This window comes from Pholcus phalangioides, unplaced genomic scaffold (assembly GCF_987345545.1).
Source record: "Pholcus phalangioides strain wild (caught in Gottingen) unplaced genomic scaffold, Ppha-v1.0 ptg000029l_1, whole genome shotgun sequence".
Classification (NCBI taxonomy): Eukaryota; Metazoa; Arthropoda; class Arachnida; order Araneae; family Pholcidae; genus Pholcus; species Pholcus phalangioides.
This window is the reverse complement of record NW_028301619.1, coordinates 879,800-907,233: the sequence shown is the minus strand read 5'-3', so window position 1 is coordinate 907,233 and position 27,434 is coordinate 879,800. Positions and strand designations below refer to the sequence as shown.

At 36.0% G+C, this 27,434-nt stretch overlaps 1 protein-coding gene across 2 annotated transcripts in view; it reads right to left on the bottom strand.

Moving 5' to 3' along the window:
• LOC149067551 (uncharacterized) overlaps nt 1-27,434 on the bottom strand; it is a 120,354-nt gene that overhangs the window by 26,333 nt on the left and 66,587 nt on the right. The window contains exons 6-9 of one of the 2 annotated variants that reach the window (XM_089252541.1): nt 20,015-20,143; nt 10,041-10,218; nt 9,100-9,259; nt 1,321-1,416 (exon numbers count right to left, since the gene is read on the bottom strand). In XM_089252541.1, coding sequence (XP_089108667.1) covers nt 1,321-1,416; nt 9,100-9,259; nt 10,041-10,218; nt 20,015-20,143 — 563 coding nt within the window. The remainder of the gene's footprint in view (nt 1-1,320; nt 1,417-9,099; nt 9,260-10,040; nt 10,219-20,014; nt 20,144-27,434) is intronic. The other variant, XM_089252542.1, reaches the window with a different exon arrangement.

The window sequence follows — 27,434 nt, the reverse complement described above, 5'->3', positions numbered from 1 at the left end:
TTTTAAGACAGTGACCAAATAAAAAGTTAATTTTTAATTTTAATAACTATACAGTCCATTGAAATATGAATAATGTTTCTGAGGTCTACGCATTATTTAGATACTTTTTCAATTGTAAATATTCTTTTAGGACCAATGGTTCACGAGCTATTCCATAATAAAGGGTTCAAAGTTCCTATGCCCTCTGTATATCATTTATAATCTATTTAGACCATGGTTTCCAAACTTTTTGTCTCATTGCCCTTCTTCAAAATTTTTTTCCTATGCCCCAACTCAAACCAACCCATGGGATCCAATACTAAACCTATAGCTTCTACTGCCCCAGACCATTCTATTGCCCCTGGGGGCTATATTACCCACTTTGAGGAGCATTGATTATGAACTCTTTAAAAAATCTTTTTTTGGGAAAGAAAAAGCAAAAAATCAAAACTTTCTCTGACTTATAACTCAGAGGTACGTCACAAAATGAGTTGCATAAATGAAAAAGTCATATAAATAAAATAGCATTATACTGCTATCCATACGTAGATAAGGCGACCATAAATATTTTTTTATGGCCATTGTATTATATTTTATCAAGTCCAGTATTATATTATAATTGATTATATTTTATAGTGTCTTTAGTTTGTATAATTGCATTTTCAATTGGGTTGATGTATTTCAGAAATATATGACATTCATATTTGTTATAGGCATCTTTTTCTTAGCCATATCATCAGACATTTCGCGTGTTGCAGCCTTGTGTTTGTATTCCTGTCTCTTTGGCCAGAAACGCAGAAAATTATCTTACTACTGAGAGAAGTGTATAAATGAGAGGTTGTATAAGAAAGAGATAACTGCATACCATTATTCTTAACATCTTCCGGATTTATGAACTTTTGATTTTAGGAATCAAAAGAGAAGTCTGTACGAGTTCCAGGCCTGTCATTTCAACTTTTTCCTGGATTGGGGGGGGGGGGGGCAAAGGACATATGCCCCGACCTCCCTAAATGACGGGCCTGATGAGTTCATAAAAACAAGCTTTGATTGTATTTGAGATTTTACAAGGTTAAATATTATACAAATTTATTTTGTGGTTACCATGATTTTCTCTTATTGCAAAGCTTTAGTGTCTACACAGATGTAGTTGGCTGAAGTCAATATGTGGTTTTTCCTACTTTGAGGGGCATTAAAAAATTTTTTAAATGATCTTTATGTTTATAATAATTATCAGATGGGCGTGAATGAAGAATGACTGTGAATTTTTTTACTGATTTTTTGAAATACATGTTTTACCTTCATATAAGAAATCAAACTATTTCAATAAATTACAAAGGATATTCACAATAGCTTGCACTTCTACAGCCATTATCTTCTCTACATATTGCTCCATACTTCAGTCTGCAATCATGAGAACAGCATGGACCTTGGCTAGGACTAAAATTGGAAAGATAAATAAAATTTGTTTATGAGGAATTTATAAGTTTTAGAAAAATGGAAAAAATCTAACTTCAATGCACGAAACAAAATTATTTCTTTGATCCAAAAGTATTAGTTTGTGACCAATGATGAAATCTGGTACCATCATTTCAAACCAGTAAAAGAAGTCCAGAATAGAGGCATTCTGCATCACAAAAATGGAAAACTTATCTGCTTTGATGTTGGTATTCATTGATATTAACAAAACCAACTGTCTTAAAACTCATCACATTATTTTAAAGCAGTACTTTGTTACCAAAGTACAGTAGTTAGTGTTTGTAAATGATAAAATATTTCACTTAAAGACCTTCCCTGCATAAACATTCTGTATTAACTGCATTAGGTCTCACTGACCATTTTATGGTCCCGTTTATCATATATAGGATATAAGGCAGTGGTTCTCACAGTGCATGTCACAAACCTTTGTCAGGGGTGCTGCAGTGAGCTGGAATATTGGTGTGTGCATGACCCTCACATTCTGAACCAGGATGCCAGCCTGGGACCTTTTGCTGGCCCTTCTATAGTGAATTTATAGCATGAAAAAAAAAAAGAAAAAGAAAAGATAATTGCCCTGTTAGTCCCACCATTGTGGGGGCTATGAATGTGTGCGTATTTAGGTGCTTTGAAGAGTCCTTTGTTTGACTATTTTGAAGAGTTGTGGGTGAACATTGACTAAGGCAAAGGAACCAGAAGTGACGAAAGTTTGAGAACCACTGCTGTAAGGAAAGATGGGTTCATTGCTTCTGTATCATATTGGCTTAGCGCAGTTGCCCAGATTGTGAGAGGATGGAGGTTAGATTCTCTGCAAAGATAGTTGACTTTCTTTCCTGTATTCATCTTTGCATCAGCCAGTTGTCAAAACCTTTTTTTAAACATTCTCCTCTTTTAAGTAGAACTCAAACTGACCAATGCTGTCAGTTAAAATAAAAACCATTCATTGCTGCTACTTATTGGTCATACCACATTAAATTTTTATTCATAAAAAGTTGAGTTGTCAGCTTTGACTGTGTTTCATTTTAACAATCCATATACAGCCACTCCTTGACTTGTAAATGATACACTCACAGACTTTTCTAGTTATAAAATGAAAAATTTATTTATTTATTTATAAAACACACAAGTAACATATTAAAACCCAATTATAACTTAAGTAATAGGTATAATAGAAAATACAACAATTATACAAATAAATAAAAATAAAATACAAAAAATCAAACACAAAAATAAACTTAAAATATACAATGCAATTACAATAATATCCTTGTGAAATCAACAACAGATGAGTAAAAAATACCAAATTGACAAGGAAGCACATGGTACAATTAGTTAGTTGTATTTAGCTACATATTATTTAGTTTGTGGTACTTGTCTACAGTTACCACCATGGATATTTTAATATAGTTGTTATGTTGCATTCATATACAGGCGAACTTGGCTATTTTGAACTTGGTTAATCAAAATTTTTTGATAATTCGAATATCAGAAATTTCCCTTAAGTTTTCTATTTAATTTAACATTGAAATTATTTGTTCAATTCAACTTTTTCTTAATGTTTTGGATAATTCAAAGTTTCATTTAGATATAAAGTATATCATTTGCAAAATGTCTCTATTCTCAGAATTCCTAGCTAACTTTTAGTCATCTTTTCCCTTATTCTCTGGTATACTGATCTCTTCCAGAATATATAACATGTATCCTACATTTAAACCTAAAAAAAAACTAATGGATCCCACTTAGAACGTTTTCCCACTTGGTACAACTTATTTTTGCAGTCCCAGCTTTGATTATTACTCATTGTTATTTCCTGTTTAAAGCACTTCCCACTTACAATGTTTTTTCAAGATGGTTATTTGAAAAATGTTATAAGTGCGATCCAATGTACAATAAAAAAAATGGGGAGCTCCAATTACTTAATTGGAGCTTTCTTTTGTTTTGGTTCCAAGAAAATATTTTGTTACTAATTTCACTTGCTGGCTTTTGTTTTCCCGCTGCAACATGTATTTTACAAGATCTTGGATGATTTCATTAGCACCTGCCAATGGCAGATGCAAATACTTCTACTAAGGAAGTATGTTTGTGAGAGTTTACCTGAAGCAATTTTCCCACGAACAGAATGTTTAACACTCCAATGGTGGCACTGGATCTGAGAGATCCACGCTCAAATTTTTGTATGATTGCTCCAAAGTTTAGGGAGGGTGGAGTCTCCACCAGTTCTACAGGTGAAAAAAACAGGATTCGATACAAGTACAGGGTCTTTATAATTAAAGTTCCACTTTGAAATGGACATAAAAGTAAAACTACTGGACAAAATGTTATCAAACTTAGTAATAGTTTACAAGAAGTCATGGGATTCAATTTTCTGCAAAAAAAATAATTCAAAACTCACCACCAGCAGGGAATGGCACTGTATGCACTATTGTTAAACAAAATAAGACGTGAACACATTGGTTTAAAATGTTTTTAAGCGTTTGTAAAACAAAACTGTTTGTGGGATTATGCAAAATCGCAGTGGCTACATGGCTTACGGCAGGAGGAATGTAAATTAGAATTATGCAAATGCACTTTACATGTCATTTCATTTTTCAGCTATAAAATTTAACCTCATTGAACATGTTTTAGAAACAATTAAAAACATTTTATATCTTATTTCATTTAACAATGTTGCATACAGCGTCATTCCCTGCTGGTGGTGAGTTTTTGAACATTTTTTGCAGAAAATTGAATCCCATAACCTCCCGTAAACTATTTGCAAGATTGATAACATTTTGTCCAGCAGTTTTTCTTTTATGGCAAAGTGGAACTTTAATTATAAAAACCCTGTATATTAGTAGTTGGGGGAGTTTTACATTATTATTAATACATCTGGTATTTTATCACTATTCCCCAAACAATAGGATATGCATTTCTGATTAAATGTTGAATTTTGGTCATAGATCTCACAGATCCGATGCTACCATTAGGACTGTATTTATGTTTTTGCTGCCTGTGAGCTATACAAATATTGCCGCCCTCCTCCGAATCATCATGCTCCACCCCAGCAATCATCATCATGCTCCCCAGACCAGACTTTCAAGTCTATCGCTGCCTATGAAAATAACAAAGAAAAGACACTGTTCTATTGAAAAGTGGTACAGTAAAACCTCTCAACAATGACCATTAATGAGACTGAAAATGTGGCCATTATTGGGAATGGCCATTTTATTTTGGAAAATAAAAAAACTAAAATTTGCAATATCATAACATGAAAACGATAATCTGTTCTGTAAATGATTGATATACTGTAATTATATAATAGATTATATTAGAACATATGATTATATTGATACTCTAATATTATAATAATTGATTAATTGACAGAGAGGTTCAGGTGGATCTGGTGCCCCAGGTGCCGGACCAGAGGGGGTGCAAATTTCACCATTTAAGCTATCTTTCAAATTACGGGGGGGGGGGGGTGCAAAAATGCATGCTTACCCCGGCTGATCAAGCATCCAGTTGCAGCCAATCGATCTGCAGTGCTATTTTGCTATGCTAAAATTTAGGATTGCAGTGCTGCAGTAGAACACAACAGAAACGACTTGGTGAGAAAAACTGATATGAACCATATACCAGCAACCCAAAACAGATCTTTATTGCCACCTGCGATCAACTAGACCATACATGCTCACAGGGCTGCAACTAGATACTTTATCAGCTAAGACAAAGCACAAATTTTTTTGCCTCTGTGTAGTGTAGGAAGAGTAGTTAGAGGGTGGATTTGGTGCCACTTTTAGTGCAGTGACCAACAGACACCAGACCCGCCTGCTAGTTGTGGCCCTGCATGCTCAACCCATGACACGTGGCCAAATGTGGCCTGAGACACTTCACATAGTTATTGGACACCAAGTCCTATTTCAATAAATAACAGAGATATTCACTTTATAAAACAAGTGAGCTCTATATAAAGCCATGCTAAAAAAAAAAGGTTAAGTGGCTCTCTTGTAAAATTTCCCTTTTGGCACCAGAACCGTGTTTTGAGTGTCATGGGCCCTACTTGGCAAACTTACTTGCTCACTCCCGAAAATTTCAACCAGATTTCTGTGAGGCTCCTTTTCCTCTGGAGACCCTCAGACCATGCTCAGGAGGGGCCCCGTGCTTTAAAATTGCACTGTTTGGCCCATAGTGCCAATTACCTCCAACATTCAAATATTTTGAACTACAAATGTAAAATATAAACTGTTAACCTGACATGTTTGTTTCACACCTGAAAAGCAAGTAAAGGATGAAACACACTACACTGACACTGTCAGGTCAGTATAGTGTGTTTTGGCCTTGAAGTCAGGTTTTCTTAGAAGCAGCTTTTCTGTACCACATGCAACATGAATCCGCCAGCACAACATGCCATCTACCCACCAATAAGAAAAGCAGTATGACTGTTTTCCTACAAAGCGCAATACTTCTCACGCAGCACTTTACATTGAGCATGATTGGCCGACTGATTCTGGAAGAGTCAAATGCGTCATGTGCTAAGTGTTTTGCCAGTTTTCTCTTCTTTCTCTCATTTTTGTTGTTCTCCTTTCTTTTCCTTCAGACTGGAACATGCAGACGACAAAAGCTGATGTGCCACGCTAGGAAAACACAAACACATAGTGTGATAAAGTTGCAAGTTTCTGCAGATGCAAAATGGTCCTATTCTGTTAATGCGGTTAAAAAAACAATACTCCTAGGAAAACCTGGCTTAAGACAAGACAGCATAAAGATTGCTGTGAAAACACAATTTAACTAGTGTCACTCTCTTAGGGTCAGGATGTAAGAGTCAACTTCATGTGGTTTCGCACCCAAAATGAAATTAAAATGCAATTTTCCCTCTTTTTCTTTTTACTTTGATTTCTGAAATGAGCAATGGCTTAATTTTTTTTTAACTTATTGATGTATTGTATAAAAAAATGTGTCTTACGCCGTATTGAATACAAGTATTACAGAGAATTGCAAATTAAATCCAAGATTGACTCGTGGCGATTCTGCACAAATTATCAGCAAAGAAAACTCTCACAATACAAAATGTATGAATATATCAAAAATGAGTAGCTATATTTAGATATTTATAGCTTACTTTTTTTCATTAGGAAAGCAGAATGAAGAAGACATTTTCTGTTTTTCTATTTGGTATATATATATATATATAGTAAGATACAAGAGAAATGTTGATGATAGAAAATGAAGAGGTAGTGAAAAAATATCTTTCGAATGAAAAAAAGTGCTAGTGATGCTATTTCACTCTCATAAAATTCAATTTTTTTCTTTCATAATTCTTTTTTGTGTATATATATATATACAGGGTGATTATAAAAAAACTATCCCGACATATGGGCCCCTAACTATCATACCATTCACAGAAACTGAATGAAATTTTGGCATAAGGTATTTTGAGGTATGCGCTCAAGAATGATATGGAAAACAACAGTGTCACTCTAACAGTTACGGTTACAGTGAGAAAATTTCGAAAATATCAAATGGCAACACCAAGTTTTTTGTATTGGAATGCGATCTCCATTGTGAAAAACCCTAAATAGCGTGTTCGAATGGCAACTGTAGCATGAAAATCACCGGCGGTAGATAGGCTAAAAGTGAGGACAACCAATAAGGACAGAGAAGCAGCATAAAATAAAGCATTTTAATGTGTTTCACAAATTTTCCACATGACCTTGTGGAGGACTAATCAGGCTGGGATCTCAGCCGAAGAAACGGTGTGATGAATGAAACGAACATTAATGCTCTGGTGCACGGCAAAGTCCTTTTTACTTTTTCCTTGCCTAGCTTGGGATTTTCATGCACAACACGAATTAATTCTTCGTTTTTATGTCCACATTGATTTATATTATGCAACATCTCAAATTATTTGACTGACTGGTGCACATTGAGCCATATAAATCCAGGTGAACAAAAATGACTAAGCTTGTCTAAAGCTGTCTTGTCTAGTCATGTATAACCAGTGTTTGCCAAGCTGAAATCAACTTAAAGATTTTGTGTGAAGTTTAGGAGCACAAATAAAATTACAAACTTACAAATATAATAATTTTTGTGATTGTTTACATTTTATACAAACACTAGTTGTAACAAAAAGAAATTAGCATGGTTAAATATATTAAGCAATAGATAGCATTCAATACATTTTTCATAATTATTAAGAGTTTAATTTTTTATCAAAGTATATTCATTCCATATTGATGAATTGAATAATTTGAATTTCGAATAATTCAAACTTTTTATGACCCTTTAAGATTCAAATTAACCAAGTTCAACTGTAATGCCATTTTTTCCATTGTTCTCTGTCTAGTATCCATTCCAATGTTGCACGTCATTCAGGTGATAGTGGAGAAATTCAAATCGAATAGTATTGGAATAGCTAACCATAGTTAGTGAAATTAGAAGGTTGAAGTGATATTTTTAGATTTGGTAGGGAAGGCTAAAATAGAAGGGAAAAAAATAATGATTAAGAAGTCAATGATTATAAGAAGGGAGGAAGGTTTGAAAACTAAAGAAATTCAAGAAAGAACATAAATTGCAGATGAAGTTAACATTACTACTACTAAACAGTTAAATGCACCGCATAAACATTCCTCTGATACTACTACTACTTAACCACACATGCACCTTTTCTACACATTCTTCTGCAGAATTTCTAATGAATTAGTAGATGTTGGAATACGTGTTCTGAGTATGGCACTAAAGTATTTGTGTTGTCAGAATTATGGGTGTTTTGTGTTCTACTGAATTTCTATGATACTGACCAACAAGCGTGAAAACTGAAAATATTGGTTTTTGAACTAGTACTAGCAAGGAAAAAAATCTGGAAGTCTGGACGACTGCAATAAAAGATCTGCTTTAGTTACCAAATGGATCATCTGTGGAAAATATTTTGACAGTCATTATATTTGATGCAGTGTCAGGTCTGCAAAGAATGAGTAGAATTTTAAAGGGTGCACCATCAGAAGTGTATCATGGTCGATAAGGATAATCAAAAACTCGATTAAGGTATTTTTACTGTCTGATACTACCCTCCACTTTTTAGAGAGGATAAGTTAGCATGATTTGCATTGTTACCAAAAAATATAATAGTTTTTATACTACCCCACACAGGCCTCGATTAAGGTATTTTTACTGTCTGATACTACCCTCCACTTTTTAGAGAGGATAAGTTAGCATGATTTGCATTGTTACCAAAAAATATAATAGTTTTTATACTACCCCACACAGGCTTCCAAGCAGTATGTGGATAAAAGATTGAAGTTTTATATTATGTATTTAATGATCAATTTTAGCTAAGGCCGGTATTACACTATAAAAGTTTTATCAAACGATAAATGCAACTTATTAAGCTTATTGGTTGCATTTGCTTGAATGTAACCGATAAGCTTATTGGTTGCATTTGTCAAGTTTTAAAAAAGAATTTTTATAAAACTTTTATAGTGTAATACCAATGTAACCTTTAAAAAAATTAATAAAAGTTATGGTGGCCACACTATTACCAGAGCTTTCCTAACCCATTTAAATGAAATAATTTGAATCATTCCAGAGTCTTTTCTAATTCATAAAAGACATTTTCACAATACTTAAATGCATAATCTTAGCTATGGTATGAGACAATATAAACTAATTACAGACCTGCAAAATGCAGCAGGTCTAAGTCGACATGGTGGTTGGTCTTGTGGTGGGTTAACCCTCATTGGAAAACAACAAGGTTCGTGACAGTCTTCTTCCCATCCACAATCACATTCTTCTGTACCCTCAACAACTTCATTTCCACAAACCGCATCAAGAAGTTCTAAAATACATGTATTATTAATAAATATAAAGTATTACATGTAAAATATGAGTTATTAGCACAAAAAAGTTTTATAGTAATGATTCTTATGTGTATAAATTTTAGTGGTATGGTGAAGTATTTATTCTTTCTTTCAGTTGCCATACTGACATACTATATTGCCATCCTATCAAGGTTGAGATTTATCTTCGCACACCATCATCTTGTTCTTGCTTTTTTCCCCTCACATCAGCAGACAGATTCTCTGGCTATAGATTTTGGATTTTTTTTTCTTGCATTATATATTTTACAATAAATACCATAAATCTGTAAGAGATGCCTAATTATCATTTATTATACTTAATTATCAATTGTATCTGTAAGTTTGATAAATTTTCTTAAATTTATCACTTTTACCAGTGATTATGCATAATTCCCAATTTTAAGTTGGGAAGAAGTCATGTGGAAATATCACTTAAACTCAGCCACTTATTAGTTTCTCCTGTACGTGATGGGTGTTGAAGGTGTGACCTAATTTAGAGTTGATGCATATTAACGTAAGTACCACCTGTATTTAGTATGCAGGGCTGCAAGTAAGGGGAAGCATGCAAGTCTCGTGTTCGAAGTGCTGAACCCAATCCACCTTTTAGCCACTTCCTTCAACATTACACAGGTGAGCCAAAATGAGAGCTTTTCCTGGCTGACCAAGTACCTAGTTGCAACCCTGTTCATTCAGAATTCTTTTTCCCATTCTCTTTTCATTCAGTCATGCAAAAGTTTTTAAGTAAAAAAAAATTAATACCTGTGAAACAACCTTTAACACTACGAGCTTTGGTGTTCAAAACAGCATTTATGCTCTTAAGACTACAAGGTGAAAATCGATTGTTATTTCTCTTATCACCAGAAGTAGCTCTAGCAAACATGATGTAATTTCCATTTTCTCCACCTGGTGTACAGTGCTGATCATCTTCTGGGTCATGCTGAAAAAAATTTATGATATTAAAAACTTCATTCTGAAAACAAATAAATACCTATATTTATTATTCATGCAGTTAGGTTAGTCACTGAGTGAAGTGAATTAATGTGATTGAAATATTTTTTTTGAAAAAATGTTCAGCATATGAAGTAAAATAAATTCTAGTGTTTTTAAGTTAAAAAAATAGACGAAATTAAAAAGTTTTCTCATAAATGCTACACCCTAAAAGCACTGATAATTTTGTGCAACAATATTAATTCAGCTAGTAATTTACATATTATGTGCAACTATCTACACACACATCACCTAACTGCTCCTGTCATTGTTCCTATTTTCTCAATAGCCACATATATATATCATAAAAAGTCGTAACTGTTGAATGTCGAATCTGCGGTAGTGAATGCTTTCACCCTAATTTCACTGCTCAGAGACAACAGGTGACATGAGGTTGGTGGCATTATTAGGCAATACTTGTTCCAGTAAATACGTATTTTACAGATTGCTTTTTTATTTATCACAGAGAACTATTTATAAGTATACAATCAGTGGCAATTGTACATCCTATCTGTGTTAATGAACATAGATATGGTGAGAACACATGCGTTGAGATGTGGCCAAGAATGCACAGGCAGGAGAAAGTGAATATATAAGTTTTAATAACTGAACGATTACATGTTAGTGCATGGAAAACGTAACAAGATAAGAGCGAGCTCACAACGGTGTATACTGAATTTATATCATATACTGGCAAGTAACGTGTCTAAAAATGTAACATAAATGTCATTCCATAAAAGGTCCCAGCCTAGGGGCCCTGCTTCAGGATGTGGGGGCCATGGACACAGCTCATTGGACGCGAGACACTTGGATGCATGGCGTTTGGACGCCACTGTTTCAACACTAGCAGTCCGCGCACTGTTTCAACGCAAGGAGAAAGGGTGAAGCACTTATTTCACTACAAGCGTCAGTCATTGTAACATGTGTTTCCATTGTTTATTTCAACATGGCTGAAGCAATACTATCGAAACGCAACAAAGAAATCTTTGCACATGATGGTCAGCTTTATTGGTTTGATAGATATGCTGCTAACGAAACTAGTAAGAAAGCATGGCGATGTTCAAGAAGGCTTTGTAATGACAACAAGTGCTGAGGGATAATGTACACCGATACAGATAATAATTTTTTACAGATAGTTTCCAAACAGAACATGAGGGCAATGCTGCAGGTGTTGAGGTTGCTCGTATAATAACAACTTTAAAACAAAAAGCTATCGATACTCAAGAACTTCAAAGTCAGATTCGAACCACTGCTCCTGCTTTGGCTTTTGTTCCTATGGCCAATATGGAGGATGCAATCAACGTTTTATGAGGAGTGAATGAAGCTAACAATGTGCCAACTATTGATGATAGTTTAATACCAGTATTAAATTACTTTGAAGACACATCAGAAGATTCTGTCGAAACAATCGCCGTAGTCAGCTACTGTTTGAGCCAGCAATTTGGTTCTGCTATATGGGCACTCTGAATGACAAAGCCGGCACAAATAATTACGCAGAAGCAGCTCATCTATGCTTGCAAGCCAAATTTGGTGTTGACCACCCAACTTTGTGGAAATTCATAGACAGCCTCCGGACTGTGCAGAAATTGACTGATCAGCATTACGAAGAGTTTCTGAGCAGTGCCATACCACCGAAGAAATGGAACAAATATCAAAAAACTCATCACAGAGTTTTCAGTATCGTGATGAGCTTCAGTGATCGAGGGATAATAGAGTACTTACGAAGTATAGCTCACAACTTTATGCTATAACTTAATGGTATTATTATTGTGATTTGTAATATTGATCATGTGATATGAAATTGTTGTTGATATGTAAATGTAACAGGGTCGTAGCCAGAAATTTCGTATGGGGGGACCACTTTCATGTGGGGGGGGGTTCAAAGTAATAGAACAATAGATTTGGCCATCTTTTTCCCTTTTCTAGGTCATTTTCTCACATTTCGGGGGGGGGGGCAGACCCCCAAGTCCCCCCTCGCTATGCCTTTCAAATGTGATGTGTAATGATCGTGTGATATATGAAATATTTTATTTTACTCATAATTTTGTCATTTTATTATTCATATATTTAGAGTAAACATGAAATAAAAAGGATGTCATTAATTACAATTATATTTTAGTATTCATAAATTTATTATTAAAGAACACATGAAATGAATAAAAAATATTTAATGATCCGGCCAATTGTCTGGCATCCAAACATCCTCGCGTCCAAATGGTATGAGTCCAAGTGTCTCGGGTCCAATGAGCTGCGTCGAAACATCCTGATCCATATCGTTAGACCCCCCTGCACAAAAGTCCACTTTTGATTCGATCTGATCAGTGGTTTGGGTTAAATATTTTGTTTTACCTGTCAGAATATGTATAAATATTTACCTTTTTGTTTTCCAGGAGGTCGATCGTGACCAACTCATCTCAGTTTTTTTGTTGTCATTTTGGAGTGCTGATTGTTTCAATTTGAAATATGTAAATTTTGCTGATATTTAGGCTGTGATGTACTTTTTGTATCCTGAGACATAAGGTACAGGTAATCTGGTTATGCTGTGAAAAATAACGGTTCCTTAATGTATAAATACCTTTTTCAAGTCAATTGCGATCTGCTCATTCTGACAGAAGCTAACATGAAGTGAATTTGCTAATTAATTGTGAAGAGGTACTTTTATCGACTGGTACTTTACAAAATAATGTTTACTTTGAGCTCTGTTGCAGACCAAGTGGGGCGATCTCATTGAGGACAATAGGGTCCTTTGAATATGGTGGTTGTTGTTGATTTAAAAGTTGATACAATGTCGAGTCATGGTGATTGAGAGCATCCGATGATGACTGAATATTGGGCGATCCTCTACGACAATGCACTAAGGCTTGGAGGTGACATGTAACATGACGACCTGGGATCCTTCACAAATTCCTTCATTTCAATTTAATTCTAGTTTAGGCCCCCAGGGACCTCTCAGTTACCAGAAACCACCCGAGGTACCCGCTGGCATTCCGACTCGGGCCAGTTATGTTCGCCAAGTCTGGCAGTCAGGGGGTGGGGTCTCTTGGCTGTCGGGCGAGAACGGGACCAGAGGTCGGGCTACAGATGTCCCACATAAATTCTGTTTACACCTGTGTGATGGATGCCGGAGCTTGTCGTATTACCTTCCTCTCCCAATCTTAGGGTCCCGTGGATCGTTGGTGGGAATCCAGCAGAGTCATCGTCTAACTCAAAAAATAAATGTTAACGTGCAATATCAAATTGTGATAAATATTTTGCAATATATTATACAAGAAAAATGTGCAATGTTTTCACTTTCATGCCGTCTGTGGGCCATGGACCACTTCACGGTCAATAATTTCATGAGAATAGGCCTATTGTTGCGGACCCTGGCCAGGTCTTCAATGTTGCCAACTTCCATATGTCAAAAGTTGCCGCTGTGGTGGTCGAGTGGTCATAGTGACGGACTCGCATCGCGGGGACCCGGGTTCGAGCCCTACCGTCACCACAGTGGTGGTCGGCTGAAGTTGGTTTTCTGTGGTTCCCAACTTCGAGGCGCAAATGCGAGCCGATCTCCCCGTTAAAAAGTCTCGCCACAGAGAGCAACAGTCCTACAAACAGTACAAATATTCAGTCACTACACATCACTCACTTCACTTCTGAGATATAGATGGCAGCACTGAAAAATCATACACAACACTAGATACGAGCTCAGACTGTTAGGTACACGCACTTACACTTCCGGCACAACTCACTAGGTAGTAAAAAGCTCGGTTTGAAAAAAAAAAAAATGTCAAAAGTTGAAAATAGTGTTTTATTCCGTATGATATGTAAATGAGTTTTATTGTTCAGCGTGTTAGGTTTTTACAGGCTATTGATTCTGCTGTCTGATTGGTTCTTGGAATACAGAGGTTTTTCCTTAAAATCCACCACTTTGCAGAGAAAAAGGCAGATCTAAAAATACACTGCTGGCCACCGTAAATGCAACACCCTGAAGGAAGCATGCAAATAATATGAAATTCACAACATGTATTAGCGGAGGCGAGATATGCAAATGATTAGAATTTCAGCGCAGACGCACATCACGCGCGCCTGTGGCGCCACTTCAAAGCGCTATTTAAGGATTGGAGATTTCGACGATTTGAAGTACGGCAATTGTGTTTTTCTTGTGGTTTTTTCAAAAAAACGATCAATTATGCCTCGTAGAAAACAGCGATCATCTTTTGATCAAGTATCCGAGTTCGACAGAGGAAGGATAGTGGCCTACCGAGATTGTGGATTATCTTTCAGGGGAATCGGTAGTCGTGTTGGACGAAACCAAACAACTGTAATGCGGATATGTGATCGTTGGATGCAGGAGGGTACGACGGACCGACGTGTTCGATCGCATCCACCTCAGTGCACCACTTCACGTGATGACAGGCGTATGGCAGTGACGGATCGCTCAGCCACATCACGAACCATAGCATAGCACATTCAGTCTGTACCGCATCATCCAGTGTCTGCGTGTACCATTCGACACCGTTTACAGCAGAGTGGTCTGTCTGCAAGACGTCCATTGCTTCATCTACCCTTGACGCAGAACCACAGACGTCTCTGCCGCCAATGGTGCGATGAAAGAAGGATGTGGACGGCACAATGGAATGAAATTGTCTTTACTGACGAGTTACGCTTCTGTCTGCAACACCACAATGGTCGGATTCGAGTCTGGAGACACCGTGGAGAGAGGATGCTGAACAGCTGCGTTATGCACCACCACACTGGTCCTGCACCGGGTATTATGGTATGGGGCGGTATTGGATATCACTCTCGCACTCCTCTAGTACGCATTGCTGGTACTTTAAAAAGCCAGCGCTACATCTCTGAGGTGTTGGAGCCAGTTGTCCTTCCTTACCTTCAGGGCTTGCCCACAGCCATATTTCAACAGGATAATGTGCGACCACACGTGGCACGCATTGTCCAAAGGTTCTTCGTCAATCGCCAGATTGAATTGCTTCCCTGGCCAGCTCGCTCTCCGGATCTTTCGCCGATAGAAAACATGTGGTCCATGGTTGCTCAACAATTGACCCAGATTACATCCCCAGCTGCCACACCAGATAAACTTTGGCAACGCGTGAAAGCTGCTTGGTCTGCTGTACCCCAAGAACACATCCAAAGTCTCTTTGAATCAATGCTGAGGCGTGTGGCAGCGGTGATCTCCAACAATGGCGGCTACTCTGGCTACTGATTTTGGCAGGAACCACACTTCACAGAAGTCTATAAATTTAATCATTTGATGCTTGGTCAACATGTTATCTACAAAATAAATATTGTTGCGATATCTCTTGTCTTTCTTGGTGTTGCAATTTGGGTGGCCAGCAGTGTACATTAAAAGTTCAACACTTAACAAGGCGTCTCAGTGTAGAGTACGTCATTATGTTCTAGTGTTAAAATATGTTATACGTCGTTATGTTCTAGTGTCTAACTAGGTTGAATGCAAGGACCTAGGGCTCTTGTTCCTAACAGCCGTGGGAAGAGAGAGATGGCGAATTAGCTTTCTCTTCAGGACCTCAACTCTTCATCGAAACCTGGTCTAGTGTGCCTCACATGGAGAAGGGAGACCTCGACGGGGACAGCGGAGCAGGACTAATGCCGTCATAGAACCTCCATCACGGTGAGCAGACATCGTCTCGAGACTCAACTACTTGGGATACTGGCCGGTGACATCCACGCAGTTAGAGAAGCTGATGCGTAGGTGCAATGAACTCCGTCTAACAGATCGTTGAGACTAAATCTATTTTGATGTACAATATTTACAAAAGCTACTCTAAAAAATTTATGTTTAATATTTGTGTTTTAATATTTATGTTTATGTTTAATCCTTTTAACTGGTTAAAGCTTTAAGAAGTGTAAAAAACTTTAATGTTAATAAATAATATTAGTGGAAAAAATATTGTTTGTTTCATTGTTGTCATTCGCAAAAGCTAACTTTATGTTGGGAAAGATAAAAATAAAATCCGGGATGTAATCCGGTACATTACAGACACAGTTTGCCAAAACTGCCATTGGATAACCACTCTGGGAACTTAGTCGATTCATCTATGATGTAGCTTCTCGTCTATAACTGAGGAACAGGGCCGGGCTTAGGAATTTTGTGGCCCAGTGGAAAAAAATTTTTGCGCAACTTCCAAAAAGATTTTATGCAGTCGCTCCCGAATCAAATACTGGGATTCCCAAAAATAAAAATTCTGAAACACTCAGAACTGTATTTGAAAATGTAGATTAATTTAAAATTACTACAGTATATTCCGCTCAATGTTCCCACTTAGAAAGTTTTCTCGTTTCGTTTTAGTATGACTTATTTTCATTATTCTAACTTTTGCTAATACTTATAGAAATTTCCAGTTTGAAGCCTTTTTCTGCCTACAACGTGTTTTATGACCAGTTTTTGGAAAACGCTATAAGTAAGACTCCTTGTATGTGAGCTCTTCAATGTTAATACTTGTTTAAAACTAAGAGTTTCTTGCCAAAAATAAAATCCAAGATTGCAATCTAATATTTGAATATTCAGATTCAAAATTTAAAAGATGCCCTGGTATATAGGTTGTGGAATATTAACAACACTAGCTGCAATCAGCCTAAACCTTAGCTATAATTTATATGATAGTAGGCAAACACATTGTCTTATCAGAGCATGAACTACCAAGCAACGTAGCCTACATTCTAAATTTTCAGATCTTTGTGCTCTTAAATGTTTTTATGCATTCGATGATGAATGAACTCTCTGTTCATGAAACAAAATATCTCTATTGTCTGTACTGTACTGAATGCGTAATCAGATTGAGGAGAAAAAAAAAGATTAAGAAGCCGTCTTACCTTTTTTTTGGAAGTTCAGTAGTGAAAATTGCCAAAATTTAGAATTTATACATTGTATATCTATCTTCCGGAATATATGACAAAATGATTTAGATAGTGGTGTTTGAAAATTTCAAAGAAGTTCTCAAGCCTCCCTAGCGAAACATCGGGACAGTTCAGAGGTTCCCAGGAAGGCATGCAATTAACACTCTGAACGGCAGTGGAAGTTGTCTCGCTCCGGGGCAGTCATCATCTAGAGATGTCTATGCTACAGGCTACTATCAATAGTAGAAGCACCGCTGGATCACCTTGTGCACAGTATTGATATCTCGCACCAGACCAGATGGTAACTTAAACGAAAGGGACGGTTTTCAAGGGAAAAAAATTACTAGATTTCTTTTGTGATGTCCCTTTTCGTTTGGTGCCCTAAACATTTTTTTCTTCTTGGTTTGTAATATAGCCCTATTATTCTTTAATGGGAAAAAGAAAGGCCTGACATTTTCGGTGGTAAAGAATGTGACCCCACCTGCATACACTCTTTCCTCTTTGAAATAAGCTAATGCCATACCTAATAACACTAAAAATGATATTATAAGGGCTTTTAAACTGAAAGTCTCCTTCCACAATCAATAATAGTTTAATGGGAAAAAACTTAAATTTTAATCAAAAAATTTCCAAAACATCTGTTGAGAAAGAAGAGTGTTTCTTTTGGAAGAATTGTGGCCCGGTGCGACCACACCTTTCGCACCCCTTTAAGTCCAGCCCTGCTGAGGAAAGCAGATGATTTCACGTTGATCAAAGGAGGACTGAAATGCTCAACTTTATATTGAGCTGAACTTTTTTGGTGAAATTAGAAAATTTTATTGTAATAAAAACTTTTATTCATAAAATATTTAGATGGGAAAAATGATTCATATTGTTAAGCGAACCGGTGAACTTAATTGTTAATGTTAAAAGTATTTAATTGTTAATAGTGGAAAAAATAAATAACTTTTGTTAGAAATGGCTTATGTTTTCATTTTGCTGTCTTGCAATCTGGATCCGATATGAATCCGGGAATGCAACATTCATCGTTGCATAAGCACATCATTGAAATACGGCACAACCCCTTCTAAATCTACAAGCAATTGCTCAATGATGCTCTTAAACAGACCCGGGGCTACGTTCACTCCGAACTGCAATGAAGGTATCTTTATGAGTGATGACTAGGACTGCCGTAATAGGATATGGAAAAAGGATCATGGCATTATTGGGAGTTATTTTATAATCACCACATAATCGAACTTTTTTGTTCAATTTCAATGCAGGAACCACCAGAGCAGTCCATCATGGATTCTCAATTAGTTCAACAACATGTTTTTGAGAAAAAGAAAGTAAAACCATACATGTGCCTTCCAACATTTTCAAGAAGAAAACTGCTGAATACCAAATCATTTTTTCATCAATTCAAAACGTGAAAAAAAGGCCAATCTCCCCAGGAAGGGCCAGAACTATGAGGCTAGGGAGGAGTACTTGCTCCAAGTTGCCAATTTTAGGGGAAACAAAAATACCAAAATAACTGAAAATAAAAACCAAAATAATATAAAATCATCACTTCAACAGCAGAGGAGGAGGCAAAATTATGTTTGTCCCCTCCCTGACAAAAATAAACCTGAAACTTGGTTACAGCTCTGATTCCAGATGAAATCAGTTAGGACTATTTACAACCACAAGTTTTTTTTCTATATGTTTTGTAATGTCAAATAATTTATGTTGAGAGGTATTATGAGCTTGGTACTCCTCAGCTTTTGTCCTGACACAGAAGTACAACAGAAATGGTGCCAAGATGACCGCAAAAGCACATTGCTACTAAAGGAAGCCCATAATACAGAGTGGTTAGTGCACCAACTTTTTGGCAAGAAATATTAAAGAAAAGGAACTTCACAAAATGTTGCTGTTCAGGATCAGTAATGAACTGTTTTTCTGGTCTAATTCTAATTAGCCCTAATGTGCAAAAAAAATAAATGTAGCACAATAAAAAGACATAATTTGAATAATTTACAGGTAAGTTGAATAGATATGATAAACATTAATATTTTGGAATTCATTAAAAACTAATAAATACTTAAATCCGTGATAAATCAATGACAGATACTTTTCAGCCACAAAATGCGAGTTTTTTAGTAAAATGATCACACAAAAAAATTTTGTTTGGAAGAATTGTTGAAGGAAACTTTATGAAAGTTCAAACCAGAACTTCTTAATATGTCATTTTTCTTTGTCATAAGAAATAATGGGAACACAAATGATTGGTTCCAAAACTGTCTCCCTCACACCAGCTATAACTTTTTTTCAAGGATAAAGTGCTGGGTGATTTATTTTAAATTATTGTATTTTTACTCATTTTGTATCAAAGGCTCAAGTATTTCCAAAATGATACGGAACAGTGAAGGGTTTCACCTTTGAATTTCTGTTTGCATTAACACCACACAAGAAAGGTGATATAGTCTTTCATGAGTGTGTACCATGAATATGTCATTTCGATAAGACAAAATTTTCGATAGATTTATTGCATGAAATTACAGTATATCATGTTATGACTAAATAATCATGTGACTTAAGTACCTTTATACTTACGACACAATTTAAAGGTACAAGTTTTTCTCTCTGCTTCATGTCATTTTAACAAAAAAGATAAAATTTTTATGACATATATGATATCTCAGGCTAATACTTTGGATATTTAGTATTATTGGCAAAGCAAGGGAGGGGTTTTGGGTTTAACACTCCACACCACACCCTTTAACAGAAATTGCAGTGTTATTTTTTGGTAAAAACCTCTCTTTGGACAAAATATATAATCTCCCCTGTCCCCCACGAAAAAATCCTGCGTATGAATGAAATTTCTTCATAAGTTCACATAGTCAAATGAATTATATTTATTTTAAAACTCTTACCGGAGATCCAAAATTATGTCCAATTTCATGTGCTAAAGTAACATGAGAAACTACAGGAGGAACATGTTTGCCATAATTCAGCAATGTGATAATTCCAGTGTTCAAGCTCTTTAAGCTCCCTCGATAATGCTGTGAAATATTAAAACAAATTGTTTAGCAATAGCACATTGCAAAACAGAGAAGGAAAAAAAAACCAACTTACAGTTTTGTTTTCTGATTAGAACTGAATCTTATGTATTCAGGGGTTCACAAATGATTTCCTTTTATAATCACTATTCGAACTATGTGCTTAGGATTCACAGAATTTTTAGGATCTACAGAGGAAAAAAAACAAAAATCGAAAATGAAAATAATCTGAACAAAAAAGAAATAACAAAAGATAACAAAATGAAATTAAATTCAAAAGAAGAAACATAATGCAACAAAAATGCCAGTCTTATACTTGAATTATTGAATAAAAAGAACTTTAATCTTGAAAGTTACATAAAACATTCTCAAAGAAAAAGTGATAATAACTGTAAAGCATAACATGTTAGTAAATACAGGGTGATTATAAAAAAACTATCCCGACATATGGGCCCCTAACTATCATACCATTCACAGAAACTGAATGAAATTTTGGCATAAGGTATTTTGAGGTATGCGCTCAAGAATGATATGGAAAACAACAGTGTCACTCTAACAGTTACGGTTACAGTGAGAAAATTTCGAAAATATCAAATGGCAACACCAAGTTTTTTGTATTGGAATGCGATCTCCATTGTGAAAAACCCTAAATAGCGTTCGAACGGCAACTGTAGCATGAAAATCACCGGTGGTAGATAGGCTAAAAGTGAGGACAACCAATAAGGACAGAGAAGCAGCATAAAATAAAGCATTTTATTGTGTTTCACAAATTTTCCACATGACCTTGTGGAGGACTAATCACGCTGGGATCTCAGCCGAAGAAACGGTGTGACGAATGAAACGAACATTAATGCTCTGGTGCACGGCAAAGTCCTTTTTACTTTTTCCTTGCCTGGCTCCGGGGATTTTCGTGCTACAGGTGCCATTCCAACGCTATTTAGTGTTTTTCAGTATGGAGATCGCATTCCAATACAAAAAACTTGGTGTTGCCATTTGATATTTTCGAAATTTTCTCACTGTTAGAGTGACACTGTTGTTTTCCATATCATTCTTGAGTGCATACCTCAAAATAACTTATGCCAAAATTTCATTCAGTTTCTGTGAATGGTATGATAGTTAGGGGCCCATATGTCGGGATAGTTTTTTTATAATCACCCCGTATATGTGTGTGTATATATATATATAGTTATACAATATAAATTTGGTTTACAAGTATAATTTGTTCCCTGAATGTGCTTGTAATCTGAAAAACATTTGTTTTTGGAACCAAGATTGGTTCCAAAACTGTCTCCTTCACACCAGCTATAACTTTTTTCAAGGATAAAGTGCTGGTGATTTATTTTAAAAATTATTGTATTTTTTTATTCATTTCATATTAAAGGCTCAAGTATTTCCAAAATGATACAGAACAGTGAAGGATTTCACCTTTGAATTTGTTTGCATTAACACCACACAAGAAAGGTGAGACAGTCTTCCATGAGTATGTACTATGAATGCCACTCCCATAGTCAGTGGTCTTCAGTCTGGTCTTTTAACTCATCAAGATAATCTTACCCACAGTGGGAGAAAGCAAACCACCACCTTCTTAGTTGTGATCATGCAATGCTTGGCAGACATGGCGAATACACAAAGCTTCACAGAGACTAGAGCTTATCTAAGAGTCTCTGGTACACCTACTACTTGTGTTGCAAGAAACACCTCCTTTATGAAGTCAAAATCTGCTAAAAAATTCTAAAATTTTTGTTTGTTTTGCAAAACATTCATAAACCGAGCTACTTGTAATCTGAAGTTTTACTATATTATAGAAGAAACTTAATTTTTTAGATATTAGGTTAAAATCAGTCTTTTATTAACTAATTAAAAAATAAATTATTGTTTTTGGTTTTCTGATGCTGCACTTGTTTCTACAATTTAGATGATACAAATGATAGGCTATGTCAGGGGTTCTCAACCGGTGCTCCGCGGAGCTTCAAGGGCTCCGTGTGCACCTTCCAGGGGCTCCGCGACGACACAAGGAAAATAATATAAATTAGTAAATTTGATAGATAAATTAATAAAAGAGGCCTACAAGGTTTTTTGCCATAAAAATTATGTACAAAAAAGGACTCTTCGATTCAAACAGGACTCCTCCATAGAAATTATACTGGATAGGGCTCCGCGAGTGAAAAAGGTTGAGAACCGCTGGGTTATGTTGATCATTCCGTGATTAATATAGCATATACACAGTTAAGCCACATGAATTTGACTTGAAGCTTATATCCAAAATATGGTTTTGTGAAGTCTGGTCTGCAACAAGATGGTCTTGCAAGTAACAACAATAAGATGCTAGAAAATTGACACATTTATCCATATTTAATAAGACTGCAGTCAATAGCTGCTGGAAGTGTGGGGTGTAAGGTGTATAGAAAAAGAAATGTTGATAGGGTCGGGTACAAATCTTCTTAATTTGGGTCAAGTCTGGAGAATCACGACCAGAGAAGTAACTGGAAATCGAAAGTTTTTTTATGCCCTTTCTACAATATTAACAGATATCAGGGTCACATAAGTCATATAGGCACTGACATAAAGAAAGCATTTGAGGGGGGCGCTAAAAGTTCCCACCCATCCTGCATATATTACAGGACTCTGGCCCATAAGAAAGAGTAGTGCATTTATATTATACATGAATTATTGTGTGTGAGAGAGAGAGAGGTAGCTTACAAAATTTATTAGGAGGGTTTAAATAGCCTGTGATCCCTCAGATTTCAGTGCCTATGATACTATTTTATTCATAATAACATCATAGGGGTGTGTTGTATTCTTTTTAACATATATTTTGCTTTATAATCTATTTTAGGTTATTTTAATTTCCTGTTAACATTTCTCATACTCCTATTTTTTCAGTCTCATTACCTAGTTTTCTGCAATAGTGTTTGTATGCCTCGACCTTGATTAGTGTTGTATAGAGCTTGCGACAGAAGGTATTCCTGGTCTAGGGGGATAGCAGCTGATAGTTTCAAGTGTAAGGGGTGTTTGGATAGGACAAGGTTGGAACTCGAGATCAGAGCATTACGGGAGAGAGCTAGGGTTTCAGAGGGCCCGGATATAATGGAGCCACCTGTTGTGGAAGTAGCAATCTCCCCGATCTAGAGCAGTTTAGAAGGCGAATGGGTGGTCATGGTTGAGGTGGGGGAATAGTGGTAGGGGTTTAATCATCTGCGATTCTATGGTTAGGGAACTGGGAACAGAGTGTGTAGGGGTTTTTAGGGTTTCGAGCGCTGTTATCTTCCTCGGGGGGGGGGGGAAGATGATCAACGTTGGAGACGTTTTTCATTGCCGAAAGTTGCCTTTGTGGGTAATCCTGTGGGTGGGAACGAATCAGGTATGAGCGAATATTAGTGAGTCTCTGTCAGAGTACCGGGACTTACTATTATACGCTCGGGAGTGGGGTTCAGATGTGGCAGTGATTCCAGTATTGTCAAGGGGTAGTAGGGGGTATAGGATAGGAGTAGGATCCACCTATTCAATTTAGGTTTAAAGGACATTTGATCCTCAATTGGGGTCACGTTCTTGGAGCTTCTCGCATTTACTAATAGGTAGAATCGTTGGGATGGGATTCTGAACAGGAGGGGTCTGGGAGGTTTACGGTAAGCTCAGGTCAGGTTTTTTACTCCCAGACCACGTAGATGGAATGCGGATTAGTTAATGATAATAATAACAGTATACAGGGAATCACCTACCTCTGACTTGGATAGCTTCTCAATTGACACTAAATCACAGGGCAAATTAAAATGTGTGCTAATAAATGCCAGGAGCTTGGATAATAAGAAAGATTTTTTAGAAATTATGATAGCTGTGGAGGGCCTAGATTTTGTAGTCATTACAGAATCTTGAGCAAATGATGGAGAATGAATCTTGGGCAAATGATGGAGAATGAATCTTGGACAAACGATGGGGATGAATCTTTCTCACACATGTCTGGATACGATACGTTTTTAAGAAATAGATCTGATAGAAAAGGGGGTAGAGTCTTGATATACATGAAATCATGTTTGAAGGTTAGAGATTGTAACATGCAGAGAAGTGATATTGAAACTATATGGGTTGAGCTTGAAAACAAAAGACGTCATAAACTTATTGTAGGGGTTTGTTACAATCCACTGAATAGGGATCCAAACTACATCATCAAACTTCAAGATGAAACTTCCTACATGTGTAAGTATAAGAGGGTTGTCATTTTAGAGGATTTCAATTACCCGGATATTGATTGGGGGAAACTTTCAGCTAGATATCAATATGAAAGAGACTTTAAGTTGGTGCTCAATAATTTTTTGTATCAGCATATATCAGAAGCCACTAGGGGTACTGCTATTTTGAAACATGAAACATGTTCAACACAAGATCCTCTAATCTATAGGCACAGTCATAGGTGCTGGAACCTAGGGGCTGAAGCCATTTGAGCCCAAAATAATTTCGGAAAAAACGATGCAATGCACCTTACCTCTCCTACATACATGCTCAAGTCCTGCATATACGGGATGACCAGCAACTTTCAGCCCCCCCCCCCCACAATATTTTTCCTGTCGGCATCTCTGGGTGCAGTGGCATGCACTATGGCATGATGCCTAAAGTTGTTCTGCTGTTTCAAGACAAAAAATATGAAGCTCTCATACTGCTGCGCTAATGAAATGTTTTGGCTGAACAGAAGTTTGATCAAAAGCCTTACTTGATGTAGCAAGCCTTTTTTTTAAACACGCTAAAGAAAAAAAATGTTAACTCATGAGCTATGGCCTATTTTTTTTGTCAATGGTTACACCATAAAAAATTTTCGCCATACTTTTGGAAGTCCTTACTTCAAAGTACAAATACAACACCACAACAGGCAAAATGCCCAACGAGGTGGCTGAGAAAAAGTTGCCCATATGCCCATGCAAATATGGATGTCATACTTCAAAATTACAACAACCCTAATAAAAATTCAATTACAAAAACTAGAAACAGTATATATACATGCAATATTATACATTGCCCATAAAGAATACTTATGGTTGTCTTATTCTAAGTATGGATAGCTTCTCAATTTACCCCAACATGCTTATCGAATTTCTTTTTAATCAGTAGCTAACCAGTTTTAATTTTTTATGAAATGGTCTGCAATGCAGCCTAGATTCCAGACTCTGCTACGAAAATGGGCTGGAAGAGATCTCGGCAACAGGATAAGTTTGGCGTTCATTCATTCAGCCTAGATGCAGGGCCATTAAAAAAGCAACATGAGCTTTCAGGCTAGGGTTTTCAGGAGGGAATTCCCACCTGCCCGTTCTTGGGAATTTTTTATGATTTCCCGAAATCCCGAGAAAAATTCCTGCGAATTCGAGGAAAATATTGCTGCAACACAGTAATACGTGCAAAAAAAAACCATTTAGAAAAATAATGGAAAATATTCGTTGAAAAATTAATTAATTTTCTTTAGCATTGCTTGAAAAGAAATAAGATACTTCCTAATATAATATTAACTATTATTAATTTTGTATTACCACCTCAGAATTCATTTTTCTCTATTATAAGTTGCAAAACAATTATCCTAGCAAAAACAAACTAAAAACTTCGTTTTTCTCTAGTGAAACAACTTTTAGTAAAAAATGTTAATTCATAAGGGAGATAGATACTGCAAAAAATGTCTAAAATCTGAATGCAAGTCACCCCATATCTGGAAAATGTTTAAATGATACTAGAGGTAGCTAGTGTTTCTAGAATTGAAAAACTTTTGGTCTGTGGTGGGGACCGCAGAAGATATCAACCTACGGGCCCTGCTCTAGGATGTGAGGGCATGATTAAAAGGCACATAAAAACATGAGAATTTAGCTACCAGCATTCATTACTGAAAAATACAATGAAAAGGGTTTGGGTAATATGTGTGAGCACATGCACTTGTTTATACACTATATCCTACAAAACCGTTCTTTGATCCTGCTTACTGACTCATAATTGTTTGTGTTAAGTTTGTTATCTATATGTAAGTACACTGAAAAAAAAATGTTCCATGCATTTTGCTTTTTCTTGGTCGAATCATCAGATGCTACATGTATCATTAGTCTATTTTTTCAAACTTATAATTTTTTCTGCCAAAAAAAGTTTATTTATAAATATTTTGAAATCATGATTTCTTCATTTCAATATAAATTGTGCATAAAATTTCCCATTTTTATGAATTCACTCAGCACAAATGCTGAGGAACGCAATTTAAAAAATATAGTCAACTGAATTAAGTTAATTTGAAAATTTTTAAATGCCAAGATTTTGTCAAATTTTAGAAAATTATAACTGAATTGATCAAGTTGGTTGACAACTAAAATTTTTAACCATGATAAAAAAATAATCAATTAATCAGACCAGCCCTAATGGAAACCAGTGTAAGAAGCAGCCTATACATATTTTTACATATGGACTTACTAAATTGTGCATTTATTTACACAAATGTGTGTTTACATACCTACACTATATATGTATATACATGCTGTATTTATTTCAGATTTTCTTTTTTTAGAATAAGCACAATTTGGTAGCAGTAACTTATTTTCTGTTTTTTTGTTTTTTTTCAGAAACCAGCTTGGGCCATCAAATTTGGAATGAAAATATGAAATATAAAATGAGTTAATATATCATTATTTTTTATATACATAGGCCACTAGAAAAGTTTTGTAACTCAAGATAACAGCAAGACCAAGAAATTTTATTTTGGCAAGAATTTCCATAATCATCAAGACGAGATAAAATGAATCAAGGGAGAGGATGACAGGGATCTAGCCTGTGGGCCTGAAAAATGAAGCAGTGTGTCATTCTTTATCATAATCATGGTCGGAGATATGGGGGAGGGGGTGCGGGGCACCCCTCTCCCCCCCCCAGCGTGAAAGGCGAAGTCGACTGATCTAATGCATATATGTATAAATGAATTGATATCATCATCGTGCCTCCCAGACTTCCAAGTCTATCTCTGCCTATGATCATAATGCTATTCATATTTTGTAGAATTCCGTTTAAAACTCCTTTAGAATTTTTCGCCATCATTTGACTCTGTATGACTTCTGCTCCTTTAAGAGAAAATATGACACCCATATAATGAACAAACCTTTCCCACATAGAGAAGGTTTTGTAGAACTGTATAGATTTATCTGTGCCAATTTTTCAAACCTGTCTTGCATTATTATTTTATATACAGTGACAATGTTATTTTCTATGAAAAATAAAAGAAGTCTACCTAGACAGAAATCACTTTAGTTGAAAAATTTCCTCTTTGAAATTACTTGTGCATCTAAAA